This window comes from Podarcis pityusensis (assembly GCF_964106645.2).
Source record: "Podarcis pityusensis genome assembly, chromosome: 6".
Taxonomy (NCBI): domain Eukaryota; kingdom Metazoa; phylum Chordata; class Lepidosauria; order Squamata; family Lacertidae; genus Podarcis; species Podarcis pityusensis.
In genome coordinates, this window is record NC_138030.1 from 40,706,891 (window position 1) to 40,734,221 (window position 27,331).

General features: G+C 43.3%; 1 protein-coding gene across 5 annotated transcripts; it reads left to right on the forward strand.

The window, feature by feature from the left end:
* Nucleotides 1–25,806, forward strand: KLHDC8A (kelch domain containing 8A). Of its 5 annotated transcripts, none has more exons than XM_081009632.1 (7): nt 1–321; nt 16,562–16,614; nt 17,326–17,741; nt 19,113–19,277; nt 22,881–23,096; nt 23,707–23,808; nt 24,486–25,806. In XM_081009632.1, exons 3-7 carry the CDS (start codon nt 17,363–17,365, stop codon nt 24,677–24,679), a joined length of 1,056 nt encoding a protein of 351 aa, XP_080865758.1. In that variant the 5' UTR covers nt 1–321; nt 16,562–16,614; nt 17,326–17,362; the 3' UTR covers nt 24,680–25,806. The 5 variants fall into 5 exon arrangements, with proteins under 5 accessions (XP_080865758.1, XP_080865761.1, XP_080865757.1 ...); XM_081009635.1 differs by having other exon boundaries at nt 1–316; XM_081009631.1 differs by lacking the exon at nt 1–321 and adding an exon at nt 6,286–6,595.
* The last annotated feature ends 1,525 nt before the right edge of the window (nt 25,807–27,331 follow it).

Consider the following 27,331-nt stretch of genomic DNA (forward strand, 5'->3'; position numbering starts at 1 on the left):
TGTGTGTGTGTGGCCTTTTCAAACAGACCAGCTAGACAAAGCCAACTTCTGCCCCCACCTCCTTTTTTTGTATTGAGAGCTTCGTATTATATAAGTATGGCTCTGAAGCGTCAATTCGTATCCAGCTTGTCAGCTCTGAGCTGAGCGCCAGGGAAATCATTAACCGTGCACACACTGTACACCTTGGATTTTGTATTGTGACAGAGATTATCGTCTTCCTCTGCTATTCAGTCCTTCATCCAGAACCTCCCTACCCTTGATATGTCCCTTCTTTTGTATTTTCCAGTTGATAGTCTGGGGTCCTGCCTTCTCAGTGGTAAGGTAAGCCCATTTAAACGAATCTTCTCAGAAACTGTTGCCCTTGACGCAAATGGCTGTAAGATTTAATTATCTGTTTTTCACTGAGGTGAACTCGCTGCTTAGGAAGGCAAGGGATATAAATTCTCTTTAGCATCTGCTCAAATTAGACCCTGCTAACAAGTTTACTCACATGTGTGGCCTATAGTTTGAGATGCTGGGGAACTGGGCAGACCTTTTTTGTATGAGCTGCAGGGAAGATTTCTGGTCCTACTGGCAGCTTAACAATGATAGGGTTTTGAGGATGCCATTGGTATGTGTTTACACCAACCTCTCTCTATTTTCCATTTGTGCCAGGTTTTCAACTGCATGTATAGCTAAAGGTAAGGATAGGTCATCCGTCCATTGCAAATAATGGAGCAGCATTTTTATTGCACAGTATGTTTATTTCCTGCCTTGCAGGGGGTTGGACTGGATGGCCCTTGGGGTCCCTTCCAATTCTATGATGCTAGGGATAACAATGACCACAGCTTCTTATAGAGTCTATGATATAACCTGAGCAGTTGATTGTGGCAATGGCCTATTTCATCAGATGCATAAAGTGGACTGAGAAAGTGTGGGAGCATATGCCTATATGCTTATAGGGTAAGATGCAATTCTTTGTGAAGGATACCTCCATACCCATGGAGCATAACACATTAACCCAGTGCGTGTTAAATAAAATGGGTGTGCAAAAACCACATCCTGGTGGTTGGTAGGCTACATGGGATGGTGGTGGTAAGACATTAAGTCCTACATTTCATTTTGGGGAAAATTCTGTTATGTTTAATCTTCTTATGGGTGTTTTGTCCACCTTCTAAAATCTTAATCGGGTGCTTACAATGTGCTGTTCTTGCTTATTTTTATTTTTAATCCAATTTTTTTCTGACAAATCTCTGGGGACTAATCCAGGATCTTCCCTCCCCCCACTCTCTTCAGCAGTTGGGAAATTTCATTCAAACTCAAATACGAATTTGGTGAGACAAGTGTACACTGTTGCTCATCTGTGGGAGAGGTACTTTTGTAAATAATGATTATAAATGGTACAAGTTTTGGCGGCTTGAGCAACTTGGCGTTATTCCTTCCTACAACATCCCTTGTAGTGCTTGTTCAGAGTACCCAAAAAGAAAACTGGTAAGTTGCATCTTCATATGGTGGGTTGCAGCAGGAATATCTCCACCTTTTCCTAAGAGAAAGAAAACAGCAGTTTTCCTCCCTGTTCCCTATCAATCCTTGCATGAGTGGGTGGGCTTCCTGAGAGGTCCACAGGAAAGCATCTTGTCCAGGGCTTTCTCAGCCCTGGTCCTGGACAAGAGTCCACAAGAGACTTTGCTTCCTCAGTTCTTGGCATGATCTGTCTGTAGGAGCTGTCCAGCAGTCCTGATGCTGCCTTGAATTCTATGCCGAAAGACAACTCAAAATTTAAATAGAGATACCCATTTACACCAGTCATTTTGTGTATTTCAGTCCAGCTCAGGCTTGTAGCAACAACTATAAAGAGGTTCACTCCAATTTAATGTTCTTTTGGCTAGTGTATGAGGCTCCAATGTGCATGCACATAACTCTTGAGTAGTCATTCTGTTTAGTGTGCATGTGATATGTATGCCACCTGCTTATGCATATCTATGTATCTGCACAGATATGCCTGCATAAACCCATGCAGGACTGTAGTGTCAATAACATCAAAACACTACAATCTACCCTGCCTAAATGCAGCTGGAGAGTTTTTAAATTTTATTTCTTAAGCGGCAAATGCACTCACTTTAATTAGCATTTTAACATTAGATTGGTTCGGTTCCTAAACATCCTATTTGTATGCAAATTAAATCCTCCCTTTGGATAGTTAGGAGATTAAAATAGCTGTTAGGGGATGGAAGGTTGCCCTGGTATGGAAAGTGCTGCAGACATCTTGCTTATTGACTTGCACATTTTTCATGACCTGCTTTCCTTTTAAAAAACAACAGCAGAGCAGCTCTGTTTTGAACTCTGCAACCAAATAAGCCTCACTGGGCAGAAAACAGAAGAGAGCTGGTGTTATATTAGCTCCTTTAAAAACTTGCCCCTTGGCAACTGTAACTGCAGAGTGGTAATAGTTTATTATAGCATCTGACCTTGTGTTCAGTCTGGTATGACCACCCTCTTAAAAACACTCAGGAGACAAGCTGTGGCAGGTGGGGAAAGTGGTCACAACAATGGTCATGCTGGACTTACCCAGTGATCAGAGACCATATGCTGCCCTGTCTCCATGCCCTTAAAGCTACCACATAGTGTGTTTTAAATGCAGGCCTAAATGACCTGGGCAGCTCCAGATATTCCTAGACTACAACTCCCATGCTGGCAGAGGTTGATGGGAGTTAGAGTCCAATAACACCCGGAAAGTCACAGTATAAAGTGATTACTCTGCCGCTTGCTGGGCTGAACGAAAACTATTTCCACTTCCATTTTTCAGTGTATTTGCTACATTTTCAGCGTACTCATTTTTATCCTGCTCTGCAGCCAAAAAGGGCTCCTCGGGCAGCTTGCAGATGTGAGTAGCGCAAGATAAGCCCTGCCCCCAGGCTTACAAGCTGAAATGCATGACACAAAAGGAAAAGAGATGGGGAGGAGAGAAGGGGTACTAGTTCTCAGTTATAAAGCTCTTGCAGTCACTAGCTGGGATGAAAAAGTTTTGTTAAGAGCAGGAGCCAAAAGTTCCTGAGTTGATGGAGAGGCCCTGTTCCCCCATCTCTCTCCCTCTATGGTTACTGAAGACAGTTGAGAGCAGAGACTGATGGTGCTTGAGAGAACTACTGTCAGTGCATGAAAGTGACAAATGAGGTGGGGAAACCCTCTTCTCCTCCCACACCTGCTGTTGCAGATCCTGCTGCCACCTCCACTTGCCAGGGAAGTCAGGGGAATCGGGGAGTGTGTTCTTGGGGCTTGGGTGGGGCAAACAGTTTCTTTTTTTTAAGTGTCTATTTCAGTTTTTATAATAATGTTAAATAACAGTACAAAGTCACAACCGTTCCGTACAGAGCAGTCTTCAGATTGACTTAGAAAATGCCATTTATCCCCTCCCTCAGAAGAAATAATCTAAGTCCCAAGAGAAACCAAAGTGAGCATGGGAGAACTCACCCCTCTCCAGTTTGAACGGAGATTGTAAGGATTATTGTGGTAATGTAAACTAGTAGGTTAATTTTATCCCCATACTGTAGATGTGGTAGTGCTGGCAAGGAACGGCTTTCTTAATGCCACTAGTGAGTTCACAGCATGGGTGACATCCAAACCAGGGACATTCTGGTTCACAGCCCAGTCAGAATTGGATGTATCCCTACCCTCTACCTCCATATCGTAAGTGGCATGCAGAATATTTCCTAGGCTGCATAGTGAAAAGCTGTATATGAATAACTTAACAGGAGGCAGCTGCAAAAGGGGAAGCTTAAAAGCAGCCATCAGATGGGAGCCCTTCAGAAATATAGAAAGCTGCCTTATACTGAGCCAGACCATTGGTCCATCTTGCTTAGCATTGTCTCTGTTGACTTGCAGCAGCTCTCCAGGATTTTGGACAGGGGTCTCAGCCAGCCCTAAAGATGCTGGGCAGATACTCTACCACTGACCCACAGCCCTATCCATTCATTGACCTCTGGCCCTCAGTCATCACTTAAAACTGCCATGAAATCTATTTACATTCAGTCACAAGCACTTACGTACATTGACAGGTTTTTAACAAAGCTACCAGTGCAGAATTCCCTGAATAAAAGGCTTGCTCTAATTTTTTCCTTAAGTGTGGTTCAACATTTTCCCATTATCTTCAAAATAGTAACTGCTGTGTGGATAATTTGAGTAAGTGCCATGAAATCTTTGCTATCAATCACTTATTATGCATAATAATAAGTATAATATTATTACTTAGTATTGGGCAAAAGGGAATTACATATGCACTGGGGAGAAAGCCTTGCTGAGTCTCAGCAGGAGACTATGCCCCTTGAGGAATGGAGGTCAAATTGCAAAAGATAAACATTGCTTGCTTCTGATCGTAAGTTAACTCAGCTATTTCAGTTAACTTGAGTGTTATAGCTTCATAAAGTCTATCTTTGAAGCAATCCGATCCAAATGCGACAAATTCTCCTGTCCCTCAGCTGTGGCAGACAAACATAGAGTAGACTGTATCCATGCCAATGGGGATTCACCAAATGCAAAAAGTGAACACAATAGCTGAAGGCTGCTTGGTTATTTGACTGTGATTTCATGATCTACAACAGAACCAACTGCAAGCATTTGTCTTAAGAGCACCATCCCATAACGTCTTTCCAAAGCAAGTTTCATTGACATTACACCCAGGTGTAAAGCATTGCAGCTTATTCTAATTTACCATATGGGGCAGTATCTGGCAGAGAAAGCTGAAATACCAGTCAAAAGGTCAGTATATAAATTGGTATTCCCCACCCACACAGTCCATATTACAGAGGGTGTCATATTCAAGATTGGTTCATTTTTATTTCTTTTTACATGAAATATGGCTTCAGGAGGGAAATGCAGAGCAGGTATTTTTTTGTATCATCATCATGGTGCAAAGGGCAGCGTGTCTTGCCAACATATATTGAGAAGCCGATATACTGTACTTGGCTCGGCATATGAATTCTTTTTTTAAAAAGGCATTTGTTTTCAATCACCATTCATGCCTAGCAGGGCCCATATTTTTGTCTTGATTCATTTTGTGGTGGAAAAAGGAACATGTACTGTATAGTGAGACTGGCTCATATGTCACAGTACCAAATGCCACCCATTGGCTCTTCTGGTCTTTCCATCCATGCCTTGCTTCATCTTGGGGCATAGGAGCCCCAACCCTTGGATGAGGACGCCAAGAGGTGGTTGACAGTGCTGCAGGCATGTTCAGTGCTGCATTGTGTATCGGTCACTTCCTTGCAAGACTTGCAAGTGGCCAGGAGCTGTGAACCAAGGAGGAAGATGGGGAATGTATCTTAGGCCACCCATAGCCTCAGGGAAAGATTGCCATCATGCAACAGAGCTTCTGAGCCCTACTGACTACCTGTGTGTGCCTACCATGGTGGAGGAGAACTTTGGGAAGGAGAGGGAGCCTGTCAAAGGAGCTCGGGTGGCTCTGGCAAAGTAATACAAGAGGAGCATGTTGGTGGCTTATTGTTGAGTCTGCATTATCATCACTAGTCAGATTCATTTGGAGTCAACTTGGACAGCTTTCAAAGGGGATTGGACAAAATAACAGGAGATAAGTATCAATGACTGCTAATCGCAATGGCAGCATATCACCTCCCATGCCAGAGGCAGTATGCATCTGAGAGTGCTATGGTGATTGTTTTCTGCTTATGGGTTTCCCAGATGCATCAGGTAGGCCATGGCAGGGACAGGATCCTGACCTGGATGAACCTTTGACATGATCCAGTGGTGCTCTTATGGTGCTTTTATGAGCCGAAGGTCATAGATCATAGAAGTAGAGATCACAACTGTATAGCAGTGATTTGCTTGTTATGGAAAGGGAGGGACTGACGTTTGCTAGGGGTGCTTGTGCCATGACCCTAATGCTGCTGCTGCTGCTGTTAAAATAATAATATTGCGATTTACGTCTTCAGTGCATCGGTCACTGTGGAGTGCAGGTGGACAGTTTGCATCCTTTGAGCACAGAGTTGGCATAATTATTCCCAGGCAATCGGGGCAAAGGCAGGAGTAGAAAACCATTTGATTTTATGAATGGATTTGTTGGGACAAAAGTAACTGATGTAAGCAGATATTATTAACACCATTGTTATCACTTGGAATATCTGAGTTTATGCCAAGGCTGCCTGTAGGCACTTCTTGGCATGTGAAAATATCTCCTATGCCTTCATCAGAATTTCTGCCATTTTCACCCATCCCTGCCTTGCATTTTCAACTGAGCCCCGCTCCCTCCCTGCAATTCGCCACGCGAGAGGCTGTTGGAAAACTTCCTGTGCAAGCATGGGAGCCATAAAAGGCTTATTCTGGCTTTTATAATCCAGTGCGGAGACACACACACACTCTCCTCTAGCTGACTCTAGGCAACTGAGAAAATACAGGTCACTCCAGCAGACGGGGATTCCTCTGCACGTGATTGTATTTCAGCTCCTGTAGAGGAAAGTGAATATTATGAGAGTTGGATTGATGCAGCTGGGCGATCCGTTTGCCCGGCTCCTCCTTTGCAAACATACAGCCGTCATCTCTTTTGGGTTTCCTTCCTCCATAACCATGGACTACAGCCTCCAGGGAACGGAGATCACAGATGTATGTGAGTAATTACATTTAAATAGATTGGAGGGTGTGAGGGAAAGGGAGAGAGAGAGAAATAAAAAATCAGACTTACGCTATGTAAGAATTCTTGTGTTAAACTTGATTTCCCCTCCCCCTCCAAGAAAGAGCCTGGTTTTGTCAGAACTGTCTTTTTAAAACTATAAATATAAAACTATCTTAAAACATTATTCGGCAGCCAAGCAAAAAATCCCACGCGTCTTTAGAGGTCATTGCTTTCTGTGTGCATGGCTGTATGTTTTGCATAGAGAGTAGCTTCCTTCTCCTGAGCGCAGCTTTTAGGATGCAATCTGAGATTAATCATCATCATTACTGACAAGAAGTATGTGGGTCAGTTTGTCGAGTTATTCCTCTGATGGTGTCGTAGCTTAAGGTCGCGCTGTATCATAAAGTGTCAAATGTGCTGTTATTTATTGCTTCCCGCAGTGGTCCAAGAGACTGCATGACATATTTCTGGATATGTGAAGTCAGATATAATAATTTAAAACACACACATCTGCATACAGTTGCTCAGGAAACAATTTATAAGGAAGTGAGGTTGTGCTTCTATGTGAACAGAAAGACATGCCGTAGTGCTGATCCTCTGCTGAGTGCCTTCTAAATGTCAGAGAATAGGATGTGATATCCTGACAGGTGCTATATGACCATTATGCCCAGATTATGCCGAAAGTGAATTGAGTAAATGGTTAATTCTGTACAAAGTACAATCCTTTCACCTTGCAAAAGGCATCTGTGGTATCAAGAGTGTGGAAGAAAGACACAAAATACTAATGAAATGAGGAGAAGGTTTGGTATTCCAGAACAAAATGATTTCTCTTCTGCAGGAATTGTGTTTCCTAGATTCTCAAACACACCCTGGCAGGAAGTTAATAATCCATCAAATCCCATACTGTTCTGCAAAAGAGTAGAAGAGGAAGAGATGTAGGAAGAGGTGCTTCCTAGCTAGGGTAAAAGACCTTAGTGGGATTCATTGTTTGACATCAAAACCTGGTATTTGGCTCCTTTCAGTCTTGTGAAGTGGGCGGCTGCAGGGAGAGAATATGAAATTGCTGTGTTGAGTCAACTCCCTTTATCCATCTAGACCAGTATTGACTATTTTGACTGGCAGAAGCCCTCAAAGGCCTTTGGCAGAGCGCTTTCCCAGCTCTGCTTTTTCATACGATTTGACAGTAGATGGTAGAGATAGAACTTGAGACGTTTTGCACACAAACCATGTATCCTACAACTGAGCCGTGCCCCTTCCTTATATGTTTGCACATCAAATTATTTACAGCAGGGCGGGATATATTGGCCTACTCTGCACAACACACTGAGCCAAACTATGGTTTACAGGCTTCGTTCAGGTGGTCTTTAGCATGTCTGGAAAAATAAAATTGAAAATCATATAGCAGCTAGCACAGTCCGTTACAAGTGCTAACAATAGGCAGGGAAATAATTAAGTGGTCCACCCAGACCCTCAGCAATTTTCAAGTGGTTCATAGGGAGAAAGATTTGAGCTTAGTGAGACAATACGAATAGAAAGAAGATCACAATTACTTTGCTGCGCCCTGGTTGTTTTTGCTGCCACATTGAATGAAGCCAAAGTTTGGTTTAGCACGTTGTCCAAACTAGGGCTCATGGTTAAGCTCTCTCTCCCTGCTAACCATGAGATGTAGCTACAGATCTGACATCAGAAAGGTCAAGAGTCAGAAACAGGGTGTGTGGGGAGGGACATTTCAGCCTCTCAGGACCTTAGTGGACATTCTGAAACAAAGCAACTTTGAAGGGGGGGGACTCCAGTATGAAATTGCTGAATTACAACCTATTAAGAAGTTCAGTTAATTAGCAGCTATCTGTGTTATCACCAACACTGTTTTGTGAATGGTCACTGAACTTATTCAACATAATTTTCACACTGTATTTTTTTATTATTCCCCTCTGAACTCATTGTTTTACGTGTGTGTGTGTGTGTGTGTGTGTGTCAGCTTAAAATAGGAAAATGCTTAATGCATCTGATGAAGCTAACTGCAGCCTATGAAAGGTTAGAGCATAATCAATGTGCAGTATGTAAATAATCATGGGACTTTTTGCTGCTATATACCTGCCATCATAATTTTGAAAATCCAGTAGACACAAAGTGGGTGAGGGAAGCTGGTGGTATATGCTGGTGGAGCAGTCCCAAAAAACTAATAAAGAATTAAGATTATTTGGAGCAACAAATTTGATGGCAACAAGTAGCTGTCTGACAGAAGTCGTCATTTCTGCCTGCATTGGTACTTTCTGGTACGTCATGGGAAACAAAACAAACTAGAATTAAAACAACATTGGAAATTCTCAGTCATGTCCTCACCTTGCCTGAAATTATGTAAACTCTGTGCCTCAGTTTCATCAAGCTTTACAGAAAAATTAAAAGTAGATATTCTACTTGTGGATATGCTTCACAGCAGGCTGGGGGTGCAGCAAACCTTTAAGCCAAGGCTAGAGATCAGCCTGTCCCAACCCATTGCCCTTTAGATGTGTGGGACTACAACTTCCATCATTCTTGACTATTGGTCATGCTGTGTGGAATGATGGGAGTTGTAGTCCAAAACATCTGGAGGATACCAGCCTAGAGAAGGCTGTTGTAGATGAACCTATTCTGGCAGGATGTAGATCCATGTTTTGTCCCACTAGGTATGTTATTTTAAGCAAACTCTAGGGAAGCTCACAGTGCAAAAAAAACATAAATAGTTATTCTCTTGCCATGAACTGCATTGTTAAGTACCAATAAAAAACAGCAACGGTCGCTAACCAGCAGCCTTTTCCCCTAGACATTTTATTTTATTTGGACTTTGAAAGGCAATTGAGGGCACATGTCACATTACATGCAAATGTATTTTAAAAAGTGCTGTTGGACATTTTAAAAACATCTTCAGGATGAGGCAATTTTGAGGTTAGAAATGGTGGCGTATGTGTGTATGTTTAAACCTTTCCCTGCTGGCCATTGTTCTGCTCAAAATCATTCCCTAAGCGACTTTCCCTCCTGTTGGTAGGATTTCAGATGCTTTTTTAAGAAAGATAAACAAATATCAGGAACTCATGGGACAGTAGGAGGACACTTTTGTGCAGAAAAATGGAAAACAGGAAAGGGGTGAAACATCCCCCTTTCCTCCACTTAACAGCTTTTACCCTGATGTTAAAAATGGTCAGTGGTGCTTGAGGAATTTGATATGTGTATGTTCCGATAACAGCTGACCTGATCCGCAGCTCCCAGACTCATGTGTGGATCAGAACGCAGCCGTAATTTGGATTTTGCAGTTCTCCAAGTTTTGCAATGCGACTGTCAGCTCAAAAATATATTAAAAATGCATTGTACTTTTGGGGAGGAAATACATTCGAAAATATGTGTGCACAAAATTTCATGCAGATTTTTTAAAATTACAAATGAACTTTTGAACAAGCAGTAGAGAAAGTGACATAGTATGGAAATATTGATCCATTCATCCCTAACTGACTTCCTTAAATGGGTTTGAAGACAACATGGTCTACAGAGCAGTCTGTTCTGACTGGCAAACTCCAGTCAATTCTTCAGTCAACATGGAATTTGTCCTGCAGATTTAGTGGTTTCTGCACCGGACTGTTAACCCTGCTTATATTAATATTTAAATTTCCTGTGTTGTTCCACCAAAATCATTCACTTCCTTACTATCATAGGTCAATCACCACTGCCTTGCCTTATCATATATCAACTTAGCTGATCATATACCGTAATACTTTTTAGGTCCTGCACTGAGAAGGCAGCTAATGAGACACAGCTGGAAATCAACTACTCTTCCTGGGTAAAGTGGTTCATCTGCCTTAATTGGATTTGTGTAACACATTCCTCCAAAATTTCCAGTTCAATTAAGGCTAAGAATAGCATGGAAATGATAACTGCGAAGAAGAAGAAAAAAATATGGAAAGAGAATCAAGGTATAGAAATGCAACAAGAGAATTTAAAGCAGGACTGAGTGTAGGCAGACATATTCTGTGAAATTATCTACAAGATCCTTTCTTCAAATTCTGCCTGCAATTTTGCACTCAGTATTATTCAGTTTTCTCCTTGAGCAGGGATGAAGAACCAATGGTCATCTAAGTGTTGAACCACGATTCTCATCATCCCCTGTCCACTGGCCATGCTGGATGAGGGCATTGGGCTGATGGGAGTTGGAGTTCAGTGACATCGGGAGGGACACGGACTTCCCAACCCTGTCTAGACATATATCCCAGGTTTAACTTTAGCATTCTGGCAGAGCCTATAACTGTGCTAACACTGGTCTTGTACTGCACCCCTTGCACTGAATTGCTGCATCTGGGAATAGCCTTGGATTTTGATTTCCCACAATGCCCTGAAGTAACACTTTGTTGGAGGCATTATGGGAAATTAAAATGGAGGCTCCAAGCTGCCCTGCCTTATTGTAGCCCTCCTGTTGCCCACCACCAGACCCACTGAAGGACCCCCCCCCTTCAAATCTGGCCCTGCGTATAATTCACCTGCTTACCTAGTGCCAGTAGCAAACAGGCAGGAAAGTCAAGTTGCAAGGCAAATCCAGTTTGGTGCAGCGGTCGGAGTGTTGGACTAGGATATGAGTGACCAAAGTTCAAACCCTCTAAAGCTCAATGGGTGACTTTGGGCCAGTCACAGTCTCTCATCCTAACCTACCACACAAGAGTTATTGTGAGGATAAAATGCGGGTGGGTGGGGGGAGGAGAGAAACTTGTTTTTATCCATCTTCAGTTCCTTGGAGGAAATATGAGGTATAAATGCAATAAATAAAATAATACAGTGGCACCTCAGGTTACAGACGCTTCAGGTTACAGACTCCGCTAACCCAGAAATAGTACCTTGGATTAAGAACTTTGCATCAGGATGAGAACAGAAATGGCACAGCGGCCAGCAGGAGGCCCCATTAGCTAAAGTGGTACCTCAGGTTAAGAACAGTTTCAATGCCTCCTGGGCATTGTCGGCCAGAAGGTGTTAAAGAAAGACAGAACTTTTTTATGTATGCAACGACAGCAGCAAGAATACTTATTGCAAAACACTGGAAGACACAAGATTTACCCACACTGGAAGAGTGGCAGATGCAATTGATGGATTATATGGAATTGGCTGAAATGACCGGCAGAATCCGAGATTTGGGAGAAGAAATAATGGAGGAGGATTGGAAAAAGTTCAAGGACTATTTACAAAAATATTATAAGTTATATGAATGTTAGGAATTTGCATGATTTGGAAAATCTAGCTTCAGCAACAAGATTCGGTGATATGGGAAATTAAGTTATAATTATGAAGGGACTAAGGTTTAAAATGACATTACATTTATATTAAGGCAAAAGTAAATTGACAATAAGTATTTTAAACCTAAAACATAACTATTTGAAAGTACAAAGGAATGCATGAAACAAGGTAATAATTTGTTGGTATTTTTATTATAAAGAATGCAGGGTGAGGGGGACGCGGGGAAGTCCGGTTGGTGATGAAAAAATGTCTTGGAAAGATGGATTTCTTTCTCTTTTTCTTTTTTCTTATTACTGTTATTTCTTTCATATATCTGACTTCATTTCTGTATCTGAGAAAAGCAATAAAAAATATTTTTTTTAAAAAAAGAACAGTTTCAGGTTAAGAACAGACCTCCAGAACCTGAGGTACCATTGTGAGGTAAAGCCAGGACCTCAGCAAAAGCCATGGAAGAAAGAAGGGAGATGGACAACTGTGTTGGGACTTTCTCCTATTTATCTGAAGCCCAAGTAATTGCTAAGTATCTTAATGCAGATGGGCTGAAGCTCAGTAAAAGAGCCTCAGCGTTGCATGCAGAAGGTCCCAGGTTCAAATCCCGGCATCTCGAGGTGGAGCTAGGAGGGTCCCTGACTGAAATGCTGGAGAGCCACTGGCAGTCAGTGCAGACAGTACTGAGCTAGATGGGCCCAATTAATCTGATTCAGTATAAGGCAGCTTCCTGTGCTAATTTCTTCCTTCACTTGAACCTTTTGTTTACGTCACACAGTATTTCCCAGGCTTTGAAAAAAGGTTGCCTGACTTTTTCTTCGTGTAGTGGTTGCCATGGCAGGGGAACTGTTCATTCTGTTGCAAGGTCAGAAAATGTCAGGCACAGACTCACATTAAACCACATCGGCTGCTTGATTCACGCAACTGAGAAACACTGTCAGCGCCAGAGTCCCAGTTTCGGAAAGATGCAGAACCATTTCAGCTAAGAAATTGGCCTCACTGTGGGTTCCTTGCACATTAGTGCTGTTGCAGATGATGAGGAATTACCCCCTGGTTAAGTGTCCTGAAGACTGTGTCATTGGGGTATAATTATTATATACTATACCTGCCAACTTTTGCCACTGAACATGAACACAGGGTCAGGTGAAGCATTTTGCAGGGGAGGTCAGCGTACAAGAAGGGGAACTTAACCCGCCTCCATACCTGCAGGTTCTCCCTTCATATGCCCTGCCAGGCCATTTTCCTCTGCAGCTGTGCTTTCTCTGGTTTGACTGAAGGGAGAGGGACAGTAAAAAGTGAACAAAAACTCTAGGTAGGGAGAAGAGCATTTGCAGGTGAAAATAGGCAAGCGAGAAAGGTTGAAGTATCTCCTCAACCACCAAGTCCTTTGTTCCTAGAACCCCCCACCCCCAAATCAGTTTTGTAGGTTCCCCCAACCCTCTGGAGCAGAACTGGGGAGGGCACAAGGCACAGGGGAGAGAAGGGAGGAATCTCATTGTGCAAGTGGGAATCCTTGCACTGACAGGCCGTTTGCTTAGCGCTGCTTGCAAAGGTTTGGAAACAGGGTCTTTAAAAAAGAAAAAAAAATGTAGCATGAAATTCAGCCCCTGACTTTATCATGTAGCCTGGTGCCTTCAAAGCCAAGGAAAAGTTGCTTAAAAGATGCAAAAAACTGAAGAGCAAGCAGCTACTTGGGGGAAATGTTTTGTTGTAACGCGGGCTTCAGAGACAGATCTATCACCGTAATTGAATCTAGGCCATAGCAATAGGCTTAAAAGCTCTTTATGAAATAAGACGCTCGCGAATCCCGTGAGAAAACTATGCTTTTCTCAGAAAGAAAGTATACGATGATAGTGCTTAACAGCTGGATGGTGAAGATAATGTTTGAGTATCTACCAGGAGTAACCACTTAATAAATGGAGATTTTAAGCCAGGGTTGGAGAAGCAGTAGCCCTCCAGATGATACTGGACTATAACTCCCATTGTCCTTGACCACTAGCCATGCTGGTTAGGGCTGATGGGAGTTGGAGTACCACAGGTTACTCCACAGAGGGTCACAGCTTCCCCATATCTGCTTTGGGAAAGGGGAAGTAGGGGGCATATGATAATTACCCACCCTTTTTCAACCTGCCCCATAACCTCCCTGTTTTCAGAGGCAGACAGGCAACAATTGAATGATGAAAACACCTCATAGTAAATGATCATTTATATTCACCCATTAATGTATAGGTTGTAACCCTATACTTACTGACTTGGGAACAAGTTCCACTGAAGTCACTGGGGCTAACTTCTAAGTAGGCATTTATAGGATTGTGCTAACAGTGCATATAGCCCCTTGGGCAGATTGTTAACCTTCTATTGTTAACCTTCTACAATGAAAATGGGCACATAAGTGTGTTAGCTTGGTAGGTTGTTTACCAGCTTCTCAAATAGTTCCTATATACCCTAGGAACTTACCACATGATAATCATCTGGCTTCGCTATAACTTGGAAACAGGCCTTGGGAAAAAATCTGATCTCCAACTGCTCTGCATTTGAGATTGTACATTTGTGCCCTTGCCATTATGGTATTTTCGATAGCTTGTCACTTGCTGTGAGCTGAAAATGTGCCCAGGGACCTGAGGACACAGCACAGCTAGGAGCTGTGGTTGTATTTATTTGTTTCTGGATAATAACAGATGAGGTAATGCCAGTATCTGTCTTGCTTCAAAGGAAAGAAACTCTCGTCCCTGATGGGGGTGGGGAGGGGGAATCTTGTCATTATGGTTTGGTTTGAGATGGCTATTTGGGGAAAAGATTTCCCCCCTTCATATTTTAATATTTTTTAATACATAAATGATGCATGATATAATGTATTTGCTTTTGCAATGTGCTTTGTGTTTTCTCATGAGAGGAAAGGTGTGATATGTATTTTTCAAAAAAATGAATAAAATATAAACAAGATCCCAATAGCATTGGGAAGGCAAATATATACCAATTCACTTGCAGGAGTGCCCACTTCACACTTCCCCCACTCCTGCCTTTTCCTAGCAGGGGGAAATGGTCAATGGTCAGGAATGATTCTGGTTTCTGGGTCCTGCTTGCTTCTTTCCCAAAGGCGTCTGGTTGGCCAATGGGAGGACAGGATGCTGGACTCGATGGGCCCATTGGCCTGATGCAGCAGGCTCTGCTTATGCTCTTATGAAACAAACCAAAGTGTGTTACGTGCAAAGCAATGTTCCTGTTTGGTTTCCTCCAGGTTGGGTTGTGCAACATTCATCTCCCTTGACTTTAAAAGCCATTTTTAGTCTTGTCAATGTCATTTGCCTACTGTTGTTGATGGAACAAGTGGAACTGACAAAGCTCCCTTGAGCTCAGGGGTCTGAAGGAAGATCACTCAAAGCAAAGAAATGGCTTGGATCCTGCTTTGCAGAATCATGTGAATTAAAGCCCTCTCTCTTAAAACACCTGGAGTTTCTATTGGGAATACTTCCTATTGGAAAAGGTCATGTCAACTCAGGAAGCAGAGGCTGGGTGGAATTCAAAATCCACTGCAACCATACAATGGCGTGTCAGTGTTTCAAACTATGTGGACATCTTCTGCCCATGTGAACAAGGTTCATTGATTTGGGATAAGAGCCCAGCATCAACAATCTCTGAAACAACATTGAGTGATCCTCATTGTGTAAACAGGACAGGCTCTTGGGAGTCCCATGAAAACAGTGCTTAGGGGCCTCAACATCTCCAAAGTGGGTGGTACCCAGTGCTTTTTTGGGGGGGGATGCAGGGGTACACATACACCTAAACATTTTTTTGAATCTCTGTACTTTTGTCCATTTACTGTATTTATTTCCCCCGATTTGAACTATAAAACTGTGATCTTCTTGAATCAAAGTGAGGGTACCCCTAAACATTTTCTAAAGGAAAAAAAAGCACTGGTGGTACCATCCCATGAGGGGGTGGGATTACCTAGTGGGGCCCTAAGAGGCAAGGGAGGTTCTGAAGACGTAAATGACTATCAGACACTGGGAACCATTGCACAGCAAGGAGCTTTTCAATTTTGCAGTGCCACTGCTTGCAGTGTTACAGGAGCAAGACCTTTATTTTGGCCTATGTGGGTGACGGTTAAATTAGACCTTAGTAAATTAGACCTATAGTACATGCAAGAAGCCAGAGGAACATATAAAAGCAGAGTTATCTAGTTCTTTAAAGAAAGCTCAATTTTAAAAAAGAAATCTTGGTTCTATAATGAAACCTTGCTTTGGGTTTCTGTGTGTGCATGTGTCCTCAGGCTCAGGTGAGAAGAATGCAGCTGCCACTCTCCATATGTATACTCAGCTTTCCATCTACCTAAATTTATTCACCTCTTTTACATACTTGTCAGCTGTTCAGAGAAAGAAAGCAAAAAATAATCGCTTGGCTTGCGATAGGTGCTTGTGACTCTGTGTTCTAACTAATGGGCTGTTCTGTAGCAGGCTTACAGCTCAGCACACTGCTGCTGCATGAGGCAGAGTCAAGTTAGGGAGGATGGGATTGAGGTGCGTTTCCTGCAGCTGGTCCAGGAAGACCCAGAGGGAGACAGAAGGATTTGGGAAGAGAGGCCCTTGAGAGGGAAAAAGTTCAAGGGACAAAAGCCTTGGAAGCAGGAGAGGCTCTGACGTATCTGATTGCCCCTGTTAAGAAGCAGAAACAAGGGACTGAATCCAACCTTATTACCGTTATTTCTTTCCTTTATTTATTTAGGATCAGGATCCAGCAGATGCAGAAATGGAAGATTAATAGATACTCAGTGAAAGGTATGATCACTGCTTTGTGTGCCTGTGATAGGATATTGTTGTTGATGGCTGCGGGAACAGTGATCTATTGCTTGTTAAGATGTCGGTTTCTGGGCTATTCCAGATGAATGTTTATGGAGCATTTTTCCTGAAGAGCTTACACAATAGGAAGCCTTTTTCATTGAGCATTTGTCCTGATTTGTTTGCTTGCAGGGAGGTTTGGTGACAGTGAACATTCATCCTGATTTGCTTGGGCAGAGTTTATATGTCTTCCTGTTGACCTTTAATTTATCCCACACTTTGCAGAGTATTTCCACATCACTTACCTAAATGTGGAGGGAGGAATTCAAAGTTGCACTAAGGCTATCTGTAACACAACTATTTTGGCTTGCCAGGTGGAACAATCTCACCTCTTTTCCCCTCACTTATCTGCAGGTTCTTTCAGTGCTCCCAAGCAGATTTTTTTGGGTGCTTTCACCCACTCTTTAGCTCTAAACCCACTGTTTAGCTCTAAATCAGAGTGCTTCAGAGCGCTTTCCCCTGGAGCTAAGCATCAGGACCAGAGGAAATGTGAGTAAGCCCAAACTATTCAGTCCTAAATTTCCAGTAGGTGCTTGAATCAAAACACTGACTACCCAGAGGCATCCTCTAACTATTTTGAATCTCTGTTTCTGATGTGCTTTGTTATGCCTGAATGACATTTGCTCTGATTTGCATCCTTTCATTTTGCAGTACAAGCGAGCTGCCTAACAGATGCCGTCTTGCTCCCATGATGGAGGTGCCTAGCATCAAAGACTTCCAGTGGAAAACTCTGGCACCTCTGCCCAGCCGGAGAGTCTATTGCTCCCTGGTGGAGGCTGGTGGTCAGGTCTATGCCATTGGGGGCTGTGATGACAATGGTGTCCCAATGGACTCTTTTGAGGTGTACTCCCCTGAAGCCAACCAATGGAATTCTCTCCCCCCAATGCCTACAGCCAGGGCTGGGGTAGCTGTAGCAACACTGGGCAAGAGGATAATGGTGATTGGGGGTGTTGGAGCCAACCAGACACCCTTGAAGATTGTGGAGATGTACAACATAGACGAGGGCAAATGGAAGAAAAGGAACTCCTTGCGGGAAGCCTCGATGGGGATCTCTGTGACGGCGAAAGGCAAGGAGGATTCTTTTTCTAAAAGGCACTGGTGGCAAAAGTAGGATTGGCTTTTAGGGAAGCTCCCCAGTGCATTTCTCCTAATTAATTTGATGAGCAGGGTGGAGTAAATTTCTTCTTACATGGAAACAGATCTGCCCAGTGGGGAGCACTTAGCCAATTTCTGCTACGCTGTGAGTGTGCCCTGGCTTTGACCCTTGCACACTGGTTGTTGGAATGACCATCTTTGAATTGCTTTGGGTAAAATCTGGTGATTTTCAGCAGCCCAGTCTAGAACGGGCTGTGAAGGCTGCCTTGTAACTGGAGCGCGCCATCTGTTTCTGTGACCTCCTCTTTGCTTGTAAAAAAATGTCAATACAGCCAGCACGTTCTGTGTTCCTGCCAAATGTAGGACAGCCTGGTGGGGTTTTTTTTGCTTTGCAGAACTGCTTTTGCAGTTCTTGAAGGACAAATCATCGAGGGCACAAGCGATGTGAAAGCATCAGGTCACTGTATGAAATCTGTATGAAAGTTTCCCTCTATATAGTAGAGCTTCAAACTCCACATATTCCCCTCCACCAAACACACCCATATCTGTTTGCTTCCTGTGACAAGTTGCTTTAGCAACTCTAAGCATTGCCAGATTGTCTTGCGCTGCAATGTGATGAACTGCTGTTGGGAAGGGAAGGTTTCCATCTCAAGTGGCCGTGTGCCTTGCTTTACAGAGGGCTGCCAGAGGACCAAACTCTTATCTGAAAGAGTCTTATATTTGAAGGGTTGTCCAGTTTAAAAATAATGAACTAAAAGATGCTGCTCATCAATAGGTAGCACCCGGAATGCATATTCAAGAAGCACACAGATCACCTGGCCACTGTCTTCCCCACTGGAAAGAGATTTATTTCTGTTTTAATTATAGCAACTGCATATATATTTGCATCCATTCTTATCAATTAGCACACTGGTCTTAAGCTGGTGGGTTGCAGCCTGATCCAAGGTGGCTCTCAACAGGATTATGACCACCATGCAAATACATGGTAAAAGATTAAGAAATTGGACCGAATGCATGTTTGGGCTAAAAGTTACTCCTAGGTCTGAAAAGGTTGAAGATACTCGAATTAGCATAAACTAATTTTATGAAGGTCTTTTGCCTTTTTTGGGGGTGATGCAGTTCCTCTTTTTGGGTGATATTTCCATCCTTTGGGTAGAAATAGATGGCAAAAAATGAAAGTTTGGGTAGGAATGAGATAGTTCTGCTTTCTATTTCTGCTAGTAATGTGTCCCAACTTTTTTTTAGTTATGGAACGTATTTAGGAACTACTGTGATAAAGCAGAATCGAGATTCTTGTTTGGATTTATCCTTTTGCTTTTCCTCTCTCTTGCTGTCCTTTTCAGACTACAGAATCTATGCAGCTGGTGGAATGGGAGGAGACCTTCGCCCTCACAATTACATGCAGCATTATGACATGCTCAAGGACATCTGGGTGTCGCTGGCAACCATGCCCACACCCAGGTATGCCGCAACTTCCTTCCTACGGGGCACAAAGATCTATGTGCTGGGTAAGAATGAGCCTCCAGCCTATTCCTCCGACCATTATTCCTTTGACTGGAGAGTCGCCTAATGCTCCCTCTAAGCTGCTCTCTTCCATAACCTCTCTAAAAGTGCTAGGCCTTCTCTGGGATTAGCAATGCCAGCTCTGTAGCTGGGCCTCCAGGTCCATTTTTTTATGCCTAAAACCATGGGCTGCATTTATTGCACAGGAGAGATAAAATAATGTTGCCTGAACAGAGCTCTGCCTTTACAATATTTTTTAATTAAAGGGCAAGCAAGACATGACTGACACTCACAGAAGGAGGTATTTGTTCACCCAGAGCATAGTTAAATTGTAGAATTCATTACCACAAGATTATTTTTAGAATGTTTTAACTGCTTCTCCTCTTTTGTTTTTAAATTGTGGAGCAGTTTGCTGCTCCCTGGCTTCTTCAGAAGGATGGCCAGGAGATAAATTCAATAAATAAAATAAAATAGGATGTTGGCCTTTGCCCTGACCAGACTGTGGTGTACTTACATGCTCACAAACTGTTCACTGTTTAAAGGGGTTCAAATCTGCTGCCTGAGGGAACTACCGCACTCGGTGGTAAATCCAAAAGGTATATTCACACCCTTTGGCACACAAATGGACTGCTTATGCTCCCATTTCATTTTCTGACTCTTGTGCAAATTGCTCAAACCCTGTGTGTTTTGGTTCCCAGCTCTCTGTGTGTAAAGCAAAGCTAAACAGAAGTAGAGACAGCCTGACTTGGTCTAGTATCCATAGTATTAAGTTTTATCAAGGTTGTTTGTTTTTAATCAAATTAATGAAAAATAATCAAATTAATGGCCTTTAAAAAGTTTTAAAAGAAACAATCAGGTAGAGAAATGGAACTTTATTGCTTTGAGCTAAAATATTTCCACTAAACTTGGCATGACTCTGTCCCAAATGCACATGTACTTTGAGAAACTGTAAATATTCCTTCTAGGAGGGATCCAGAGGTAAAAAAAAACCCAAGGGCTTGGGTGCCAGACTTCCACTGGCTTTTATTTTTAGCCTTTCATAGTTTACCCCAGCTGACCATGGCAGAACAACAGAAGCAAAAGAGACTTGTAAAGGCTAACAGATTTATGGCAGCATCAGCATGGATGTTTATGCTACAATAAATCTGCTAGTTCTTAAGGTGCCACAAGATGCCTTTTTGTTTTTGCATAACTGTTTCCAAAAGACCTTTCAGTTTACCCTCTGGCTGTATAAATAGCTTTGTATTGTCCGTTAGGTTCTATTTTCAGCCTTGTTCCAAGGGCTCAGGGTAGGGCACCATTTTACTGGCCCTGCTTTTGTGCCATTGGGTTCCTCCCAATGACTCTTTTTGGGGGCCTTCATCCTGATTTGCTTGCACAAAGCATAAGAGCAGACGAAGAGCCTGCTGGATCAGGCCGATGGCTCATCTTGTCCAGCATCTTGTTCTCACAATGGCCTGTAGGACGTCTGCATGCCAGACATGAGCACAGCAGCACTCTGCCCACCTGAGATTCTCAGAAACTGATATTCAGATGCAAAATGCCTCTAAGAGTGAAGGTAGAACATAGTGTATGTGTTGGTTAGGCCATGCCTGGTGTTCATTGAGTATTTGTTCTGTTCTGTTGGTAGGATGATTATATGACAATGCACACTCATCTTGCATTCATCCTGATTTTTCTGGGATGTGTTTATATGTCTTCCCATTAGCCTTTAGTTTACCCAACACTTTTCAGTGCTTTCCCCCATCACTTTTACTTCCTGTAAAAATCCATTTTTATGTTTGTTGCACTAGAATGACAGAGTGCTTTAATCCACTTTAATTGTGCATACCTAAATTTCCAAATGGGTCTTCTTTACAACCCATCACCTTCTTTCCCTTCTTTCTGACCATTGCCTCTACTGTACTTAGAAGATGAGGAGAAGACTTTCTGTATGCTACTCTCTGAATGAACCAGTACTCTGTGGCAACCATGCATGATGTAAAGAGTGCTTTGGCGATCAAATTGCATTTTGAAACTTGTGCAGGGAACCATGTTATTTTTGTTTACTTTACCATAAGGAATCATTTCCAGCTGAACTGGAGAGGGGGATGAAATGTACTGAACTAACAAAGATGGACAGTGTTTGTCTATCAGCAAAAACAAAAAAAAACCACTCTAATGCTATTCTAGGCTGTATCAAGAGAAGAATAGTGTACCAATCAAGGGAAGAAATAGTCCCACCCTATTCTGTCTTAGTCAAACCATACCTGGAGTATTGTGTCCAGTTTTGGGCACCACAGTTTAAGACAAATATCGGCAAGCTTGGAACGTGTGCAGAGGAGAGAGACCAAGATGATCAAGGGTCTGGAAACCAAGCCTTATGAGGAACGGTTGAAGGAGCTGGGTATGTTTAGCCTGGAAAAGAGGAGACTACAGGAGATGATAGCCATCTTCAAATATCACATGGAGGATGGAACAAGCTCATTTTCTCCTGCTCTGGAGGCTCGGACCCAAACCAATGGATTGAAGTTGCAAGAGATTCCAACTTAACATTAGGGAGAACTGTCTGACAGAAAGAGCTGCTTGACAGTGGAACAGACGTCCATGAGAGGTGGTAGAGTCTCCTTCCTACTGTCATGTATGTTCTAGTTGAGATTCCTGCATTGCAGGGGATTGGACTAGAAGGGGTTCCTTCTAACTCTGTAATTCTATGAACCCAAAGGTCATGCTTCCTGCGTAAGCCCCTTATGCGAATGGACTTTGCTGAGCCCTCACAGCTAGGAATAGTGAGCAGCCGGTGCCCTGTGGAGGGACTGCTTGGAGGTCACAGGGCAAGGGCAAATGAGTGGTCACAGGGGTGTGGGCAAGTTGTCATTGTTTTCTCCCCACCCACCTCCTTTGCAAAGCTACCTTTACATTTTTACAAAGAGCAAATGTGGTTCACAGGGGTCCCTACTGTCACAGTTGCTTCTCTGCTGGGAGATAGGTTGTATGGCCTCCATCCTATTCTGGTTCTCTTCCTATCTTCCTTTTTTGCAAAGAAGCAGAGGGCACTTAAAACACTGCAGATTTGTTAATACTCCACATTTAAGTGTTGTTCAGAAGGGGCCCCTGCCATGACTATTACTAGTGGGGAGGGTTCATGCCATTGAAACTGTACATTATTAAGTAAGCCCCACTGAATTCCATGGGAGTTTACTCCATGATACGTATGTACAGGATTGCTGTCTTAAAGGTTTCATATAGGACTGTTAACAAGGGACCCCATAAACCTCCAAATCTGTGAGAAAATATTATTCCCCTATCTCCCTGGATATCCCTGCTACATCTTTTCCCCCCAGAATGTGGAATAAAGTGTAGAGTTATTAAGTGCACTGGGAGCTGAGAGACCAGGGTTAAATCAGCCATGAAACTCCATGTGACCTTGAGCCAGCCACTGTCTAGTGTTTTACATTTGGGTAAATTGCAGGGGGCAGAGACTCTATGGCTCGTTGCCATCGCTTCAGTATACTTTTGGATTAGGGTTGGCTGTGTGCTCCAGAGACCTGCTTGGCCAGAGAATAGTAGACCCCCATGGCTCCAGTTGTTGCTGCACATTCTTCACTATACTCCCTTCTCCATCCTAGGAGGAAGGCAATCCAAATATGCCGTGAATGCCTTTGAAGTCTTTGACATCGAGACCAGGTCGTGGACCAAATTCCCCAACATCCCCAGCAAACGAGCGTTCTCCAGCTTCGTGTGTGCAGAGAACAACATCTTCAGCCTGGGGGGTTTGCGGCAGGGCAGGCTATACCGTCAGCCCAAGTTTATGAAGAACGTGGATGTGTTTGACATCGAACAGGGTGAGTTCTTCCTGGGTCACCATCTGCTTTTCAGCATGCATGCCTTAAGGGCAAGATGCAGGGTGGGGAATCAATTTCAAAAATTTCAGATTCTGCTACTCAGGGCTGGCTTCAGATTTTAGAGAGCCCTGGGCAAAGGGTCATCAGGTGGCCCCACTAGTGAGATGCCTCAGTGGGAGGCCCCTCCAGCAACCTACCTCTGCAGTGGTTCAGCAGTGGGTATATGCACAGTCTTGCATTCTTGAGAAATTGAGGTGTTTATAGTGTGCGTTCAGTTGCACAAGTCTCTGTGCTCTTGTCTGCTCCCAATCAAATGACAAAAGGGGAGGGCTTGACCAAACCCAAGCATCAGCAGTGGTGGGCCTTGATGAGGCCTTAGAGCCCTGGCATTTTCCTTGGTATGTTGTACATTGGCTCTGGGACCCTCATTGCTTCAACAGTTCGTGCCCAGTATTCTTGTAGTCAGACACATATACCCCAAACCCTCTCTTAGTTCCCCAATTTTAGGATTATAGAACACACCCTTGATTTCTCTCTGAAGGAATCCAAATGCTTCAGAACATTAATGGAAAATCATGATTATTTAGCAGGTGGTCTTGTTAATTTTCAGGGGGCTGGATGAAGATTGAGCGCTCATTCTTTCTGAAGAAACGACGGGCAGATTTCATATCCGGCTACTTGAAAGGAAGAATTGTCGTAGCTGGAGGCCTAGGTGAGGGTGACTCCTGTCCTGTTTCAGTGTGAAGTCATTATTCTATAGCTTGTGGAACTATATTACCATAAAATTATTGCTGCTACAAGGATGGCAGCTACTATATTTGAGGCCCTTCTCAAGTCCCTTTCTATGCACAAATAGACAGAAAATGATCATGCATGCTAATGTGGTATGAGCATTTTGTAGACATAATCCTACATACTCCATCAGTTTTATGAAGAATTAGACTGGTGCTAGACAGTGCAGTGTCTCCCCCCCCCCCCCCCCCAATATTTTGGACTAGAACTTTCATCACTCTGATCAGACCACACTGGGTGAGACTGATGGGAATTGATGGGTAGAAGTAGAGAAGGGGACAAATGAGGAAGAACCAAAGTGAGAGAGCCGAAGATCATTGGAACTCTAAGACCAAGCCAAACCAAACTTGAATTATCATCCTCATAAACATGTAGAGCAAATGAACATAATCAATATCATTCATATGTGTGTGTATACACAAACACATATGCACACAAATGCACACATATACACATACACACTAGAGGCAGCAAAGGTTGGTAGTTTATTTTATAAACAAATCCTTAGTTTAAATTAGCTGTGTAGACATGTGCAATCAAGTATCCATGTGTGCTCACATGTTCTCTTGATGGTCTTCATGTTTTCTCGCTTATTAGGAAACCAACCAACTGTACTGGAATCAGCTGAGGCCTTTCATCCTGGAAAAAACAAATGGGAGAGCCTTCCACCTATGCCCACCCCACGATGTGCCTGCTCTAACATTGTGGTAAAAAACTGCCTTCTGGCTGTAGGTGGAGTGAATCAGGGCCTGAGTGATGCAGTGGAAGCTCTGTGTGTCTCTGACTCCTAGCCGGCCTGTCTTCAGATGCTGCACCAAGCACCTAAGAAAACGATTAGCCTCCAGTTTTGAGCGGTGGGCCTACACCATCCCTCTCACTCACTACTATGTGGCTTTCCTGTAACTCCTTTCACTGTGTGTTTTGGAGAAGGTAGTTTCTTCAGGCAGCTACACAATTTCATGGCTCTGGTGGCTAGCAGAGGCCCTGTGGCAATGTCAGTTTTGCAAGCTCTGTCGAGCTCCACCACCTGATGAATCTATGGTCGCTTTTCCCTGTCGACTCTGAACAGCTAAGGAACATGCTAGCTTTGCTTCAAAACAGAAAAGATGCATAGAATGGTGTGGGATATTCCAGGCAAGAATTAGGAAGCATTACCTAGGAACTAGAAGCATGTTTTAGATACTGTTGTTGAACCTACCGCAAAAGTCTCCATTGGGTTTTTCACAGGTAAACAAAGGGAGTGCTGAATCCCAGAGGCAGTGAGAGAGAGAGAGCTTCCTGGTGCTCTTTGAAATGGACCAAAAAGTTCTGGCTGTGGTGTTGGGTTTCAAAGTGTTCAGGGTTTAAAGCATCCTGAATGAATTTCCAGGCTGCTTCCTCATCATGCAGCTAGAGGGATGGTGAACCAACCCAATTTGTTGCCTTGATTGACAGTTCCTGCAATTAAAAGTTCCATATTGCCTCTGCCAGAGGCTGAAGGCTAGAAGGCCATAGTTAAGAAACCAATTTATGGACAGGGATGGCTCTGCACCATGGACCAAGATTGCAATACCTGCAATGCACACTCTCATGAAGTGTGTGTGTGCACAGAGACAGACACACACTTTTCAAGTTGTTCATATCCTGTCCATTATACCCAAGGGGCCAGCTGTAAAACCTGGAGCGAGCTTATTGTAGCCCATGTTTGGAGAGCAGGAATGTTACGGGGTCTGCTCATAACAGCTTTCACACAGCGTCCACGGCAACAGCAAAGCTTTGAGTACCTGCTGTTTTTATTGTATTTCATATATTGTTTTCTTTATTACTTTGGCACAGAGGTTGAACTTGCCAGTGTCATCTGAATTATGTATGATGGATCAGTTGTAGCAGTTCTGCTTAGGTATTAGTAAATAGCACAATTAAACTATTCTTATGGTAACCTCTGAGCACCTTTTATATACAGCTAGAGTCATGACAAATCCAAAAGAGGGCTGTGAACTTGCTTTGAGCTATCTTTTTAATCCATGTGAGGGCATTTCCAGACTGTCGCTATTTTCAGGTGGGTTTCAGTCACATTCAGACAAATTACAGCTGACTGGTTGCTCTTGTGCAACAAGCCCACTTCTTCCTAAAACACTGGACTTTTTGTGATAAGGAAAGAGACGAGGAAATGGACTAGAACATCTAGGGTGACATTTGCTTGATGCAATGTCAGGCTTGTCCACACAGGAGCAAAATGTGGATTTGCACCAATTTCTCTCCCCATTAATTTAGGGGTGTCCACATGATATCCTTCTCATCCTGGTGTTGTCCTGGATTTTTTGACTCATGGAAAGTCTGAGACGGCAATGCAATGTGTGCCAGTGTTGCTGCATCCTACAATGTTGTGTAGGCACCTTGCTCTGGTTTTGTTCCTGATTCTCTTTTGGCAGCTTCTCTTTCCATGCCAGCTCTTAATTTCACTTTAGTAAGCGATTGTGTGAACTTCTGGCTTGCTGCTTTCAGAACCCTTTTCCTCCTCTCAGGCAAGAGGCTTCTGCTGCTACCTAGGGGTGAACACTTTAGGAAATGGTTCCCCCAACCTGTTTCTCTTTGCCAGTACCATGGGGAGAGGGAGGGGTTGTGGGTGTGGGGGGGGGACAACTGTTTCACCCTCTTGCCCCATCCATACTTCAGCTTAATGTGGATTGTGAGCCCCTTTTCCCTTCCTAAATCCTCAGATTCCCTATGCTTTGAAAATCTGCGTAGGAGAGCCACATCTTTGGATCCAGGAAATCTTGGGAACTGGATCTGGCTGGTAGGCCAGATTCTTACCTCTCCCACCTGCTGTGAATCAATTTACAGATTAGTGGGGTCACCCACCTGTCAATCAACTGCTGCTGCTGTTTTATTAAGCCATTTGTCAGCTGACTGCAGAAGAGAGTAGCGGAATAAGAGTAGCTTCAAATAGTTACAACCCCCAGTCTCTATAATGCAGATGCCACATCCCATCCTGCAGGTGATAACACTGATCTAGTGTGCTTACTCCGGCCATAATTACATACTTGGAAGTCCCACTAGTTTCAAATATAAAAATAAGCACATGCTTAAATCTTGCATTGAAATAAATGGGACTTACGAGTGCTTAACTGTGTTTGAATTGTGCCATGTATGATAATGGGGACCAGATGCATATGTACCCCAGGGAGTACACATAGCCGAGAAGTAAGTTAACAAAAAAATGTGTTGTGTAACCATAGCGTTGGCACAGGGGAAAAACCTTCATGCTTTCCCAAGTGGCAGCATTCAGTCTTCTTATCATGTTGTACATGTAATAATAAAGTCACTTGGCCTAGAAGGAAAATAGGATTTAGCACACTGCAGTCTCAGCCCATGTTGTTCAGAACAAGTTGCGGAGGTGAAAGGGGCGGAGGAAGCTGCGCGGTGGCTTACCGAGAACCGATCTGGAGTGTAAATGGTCTAAG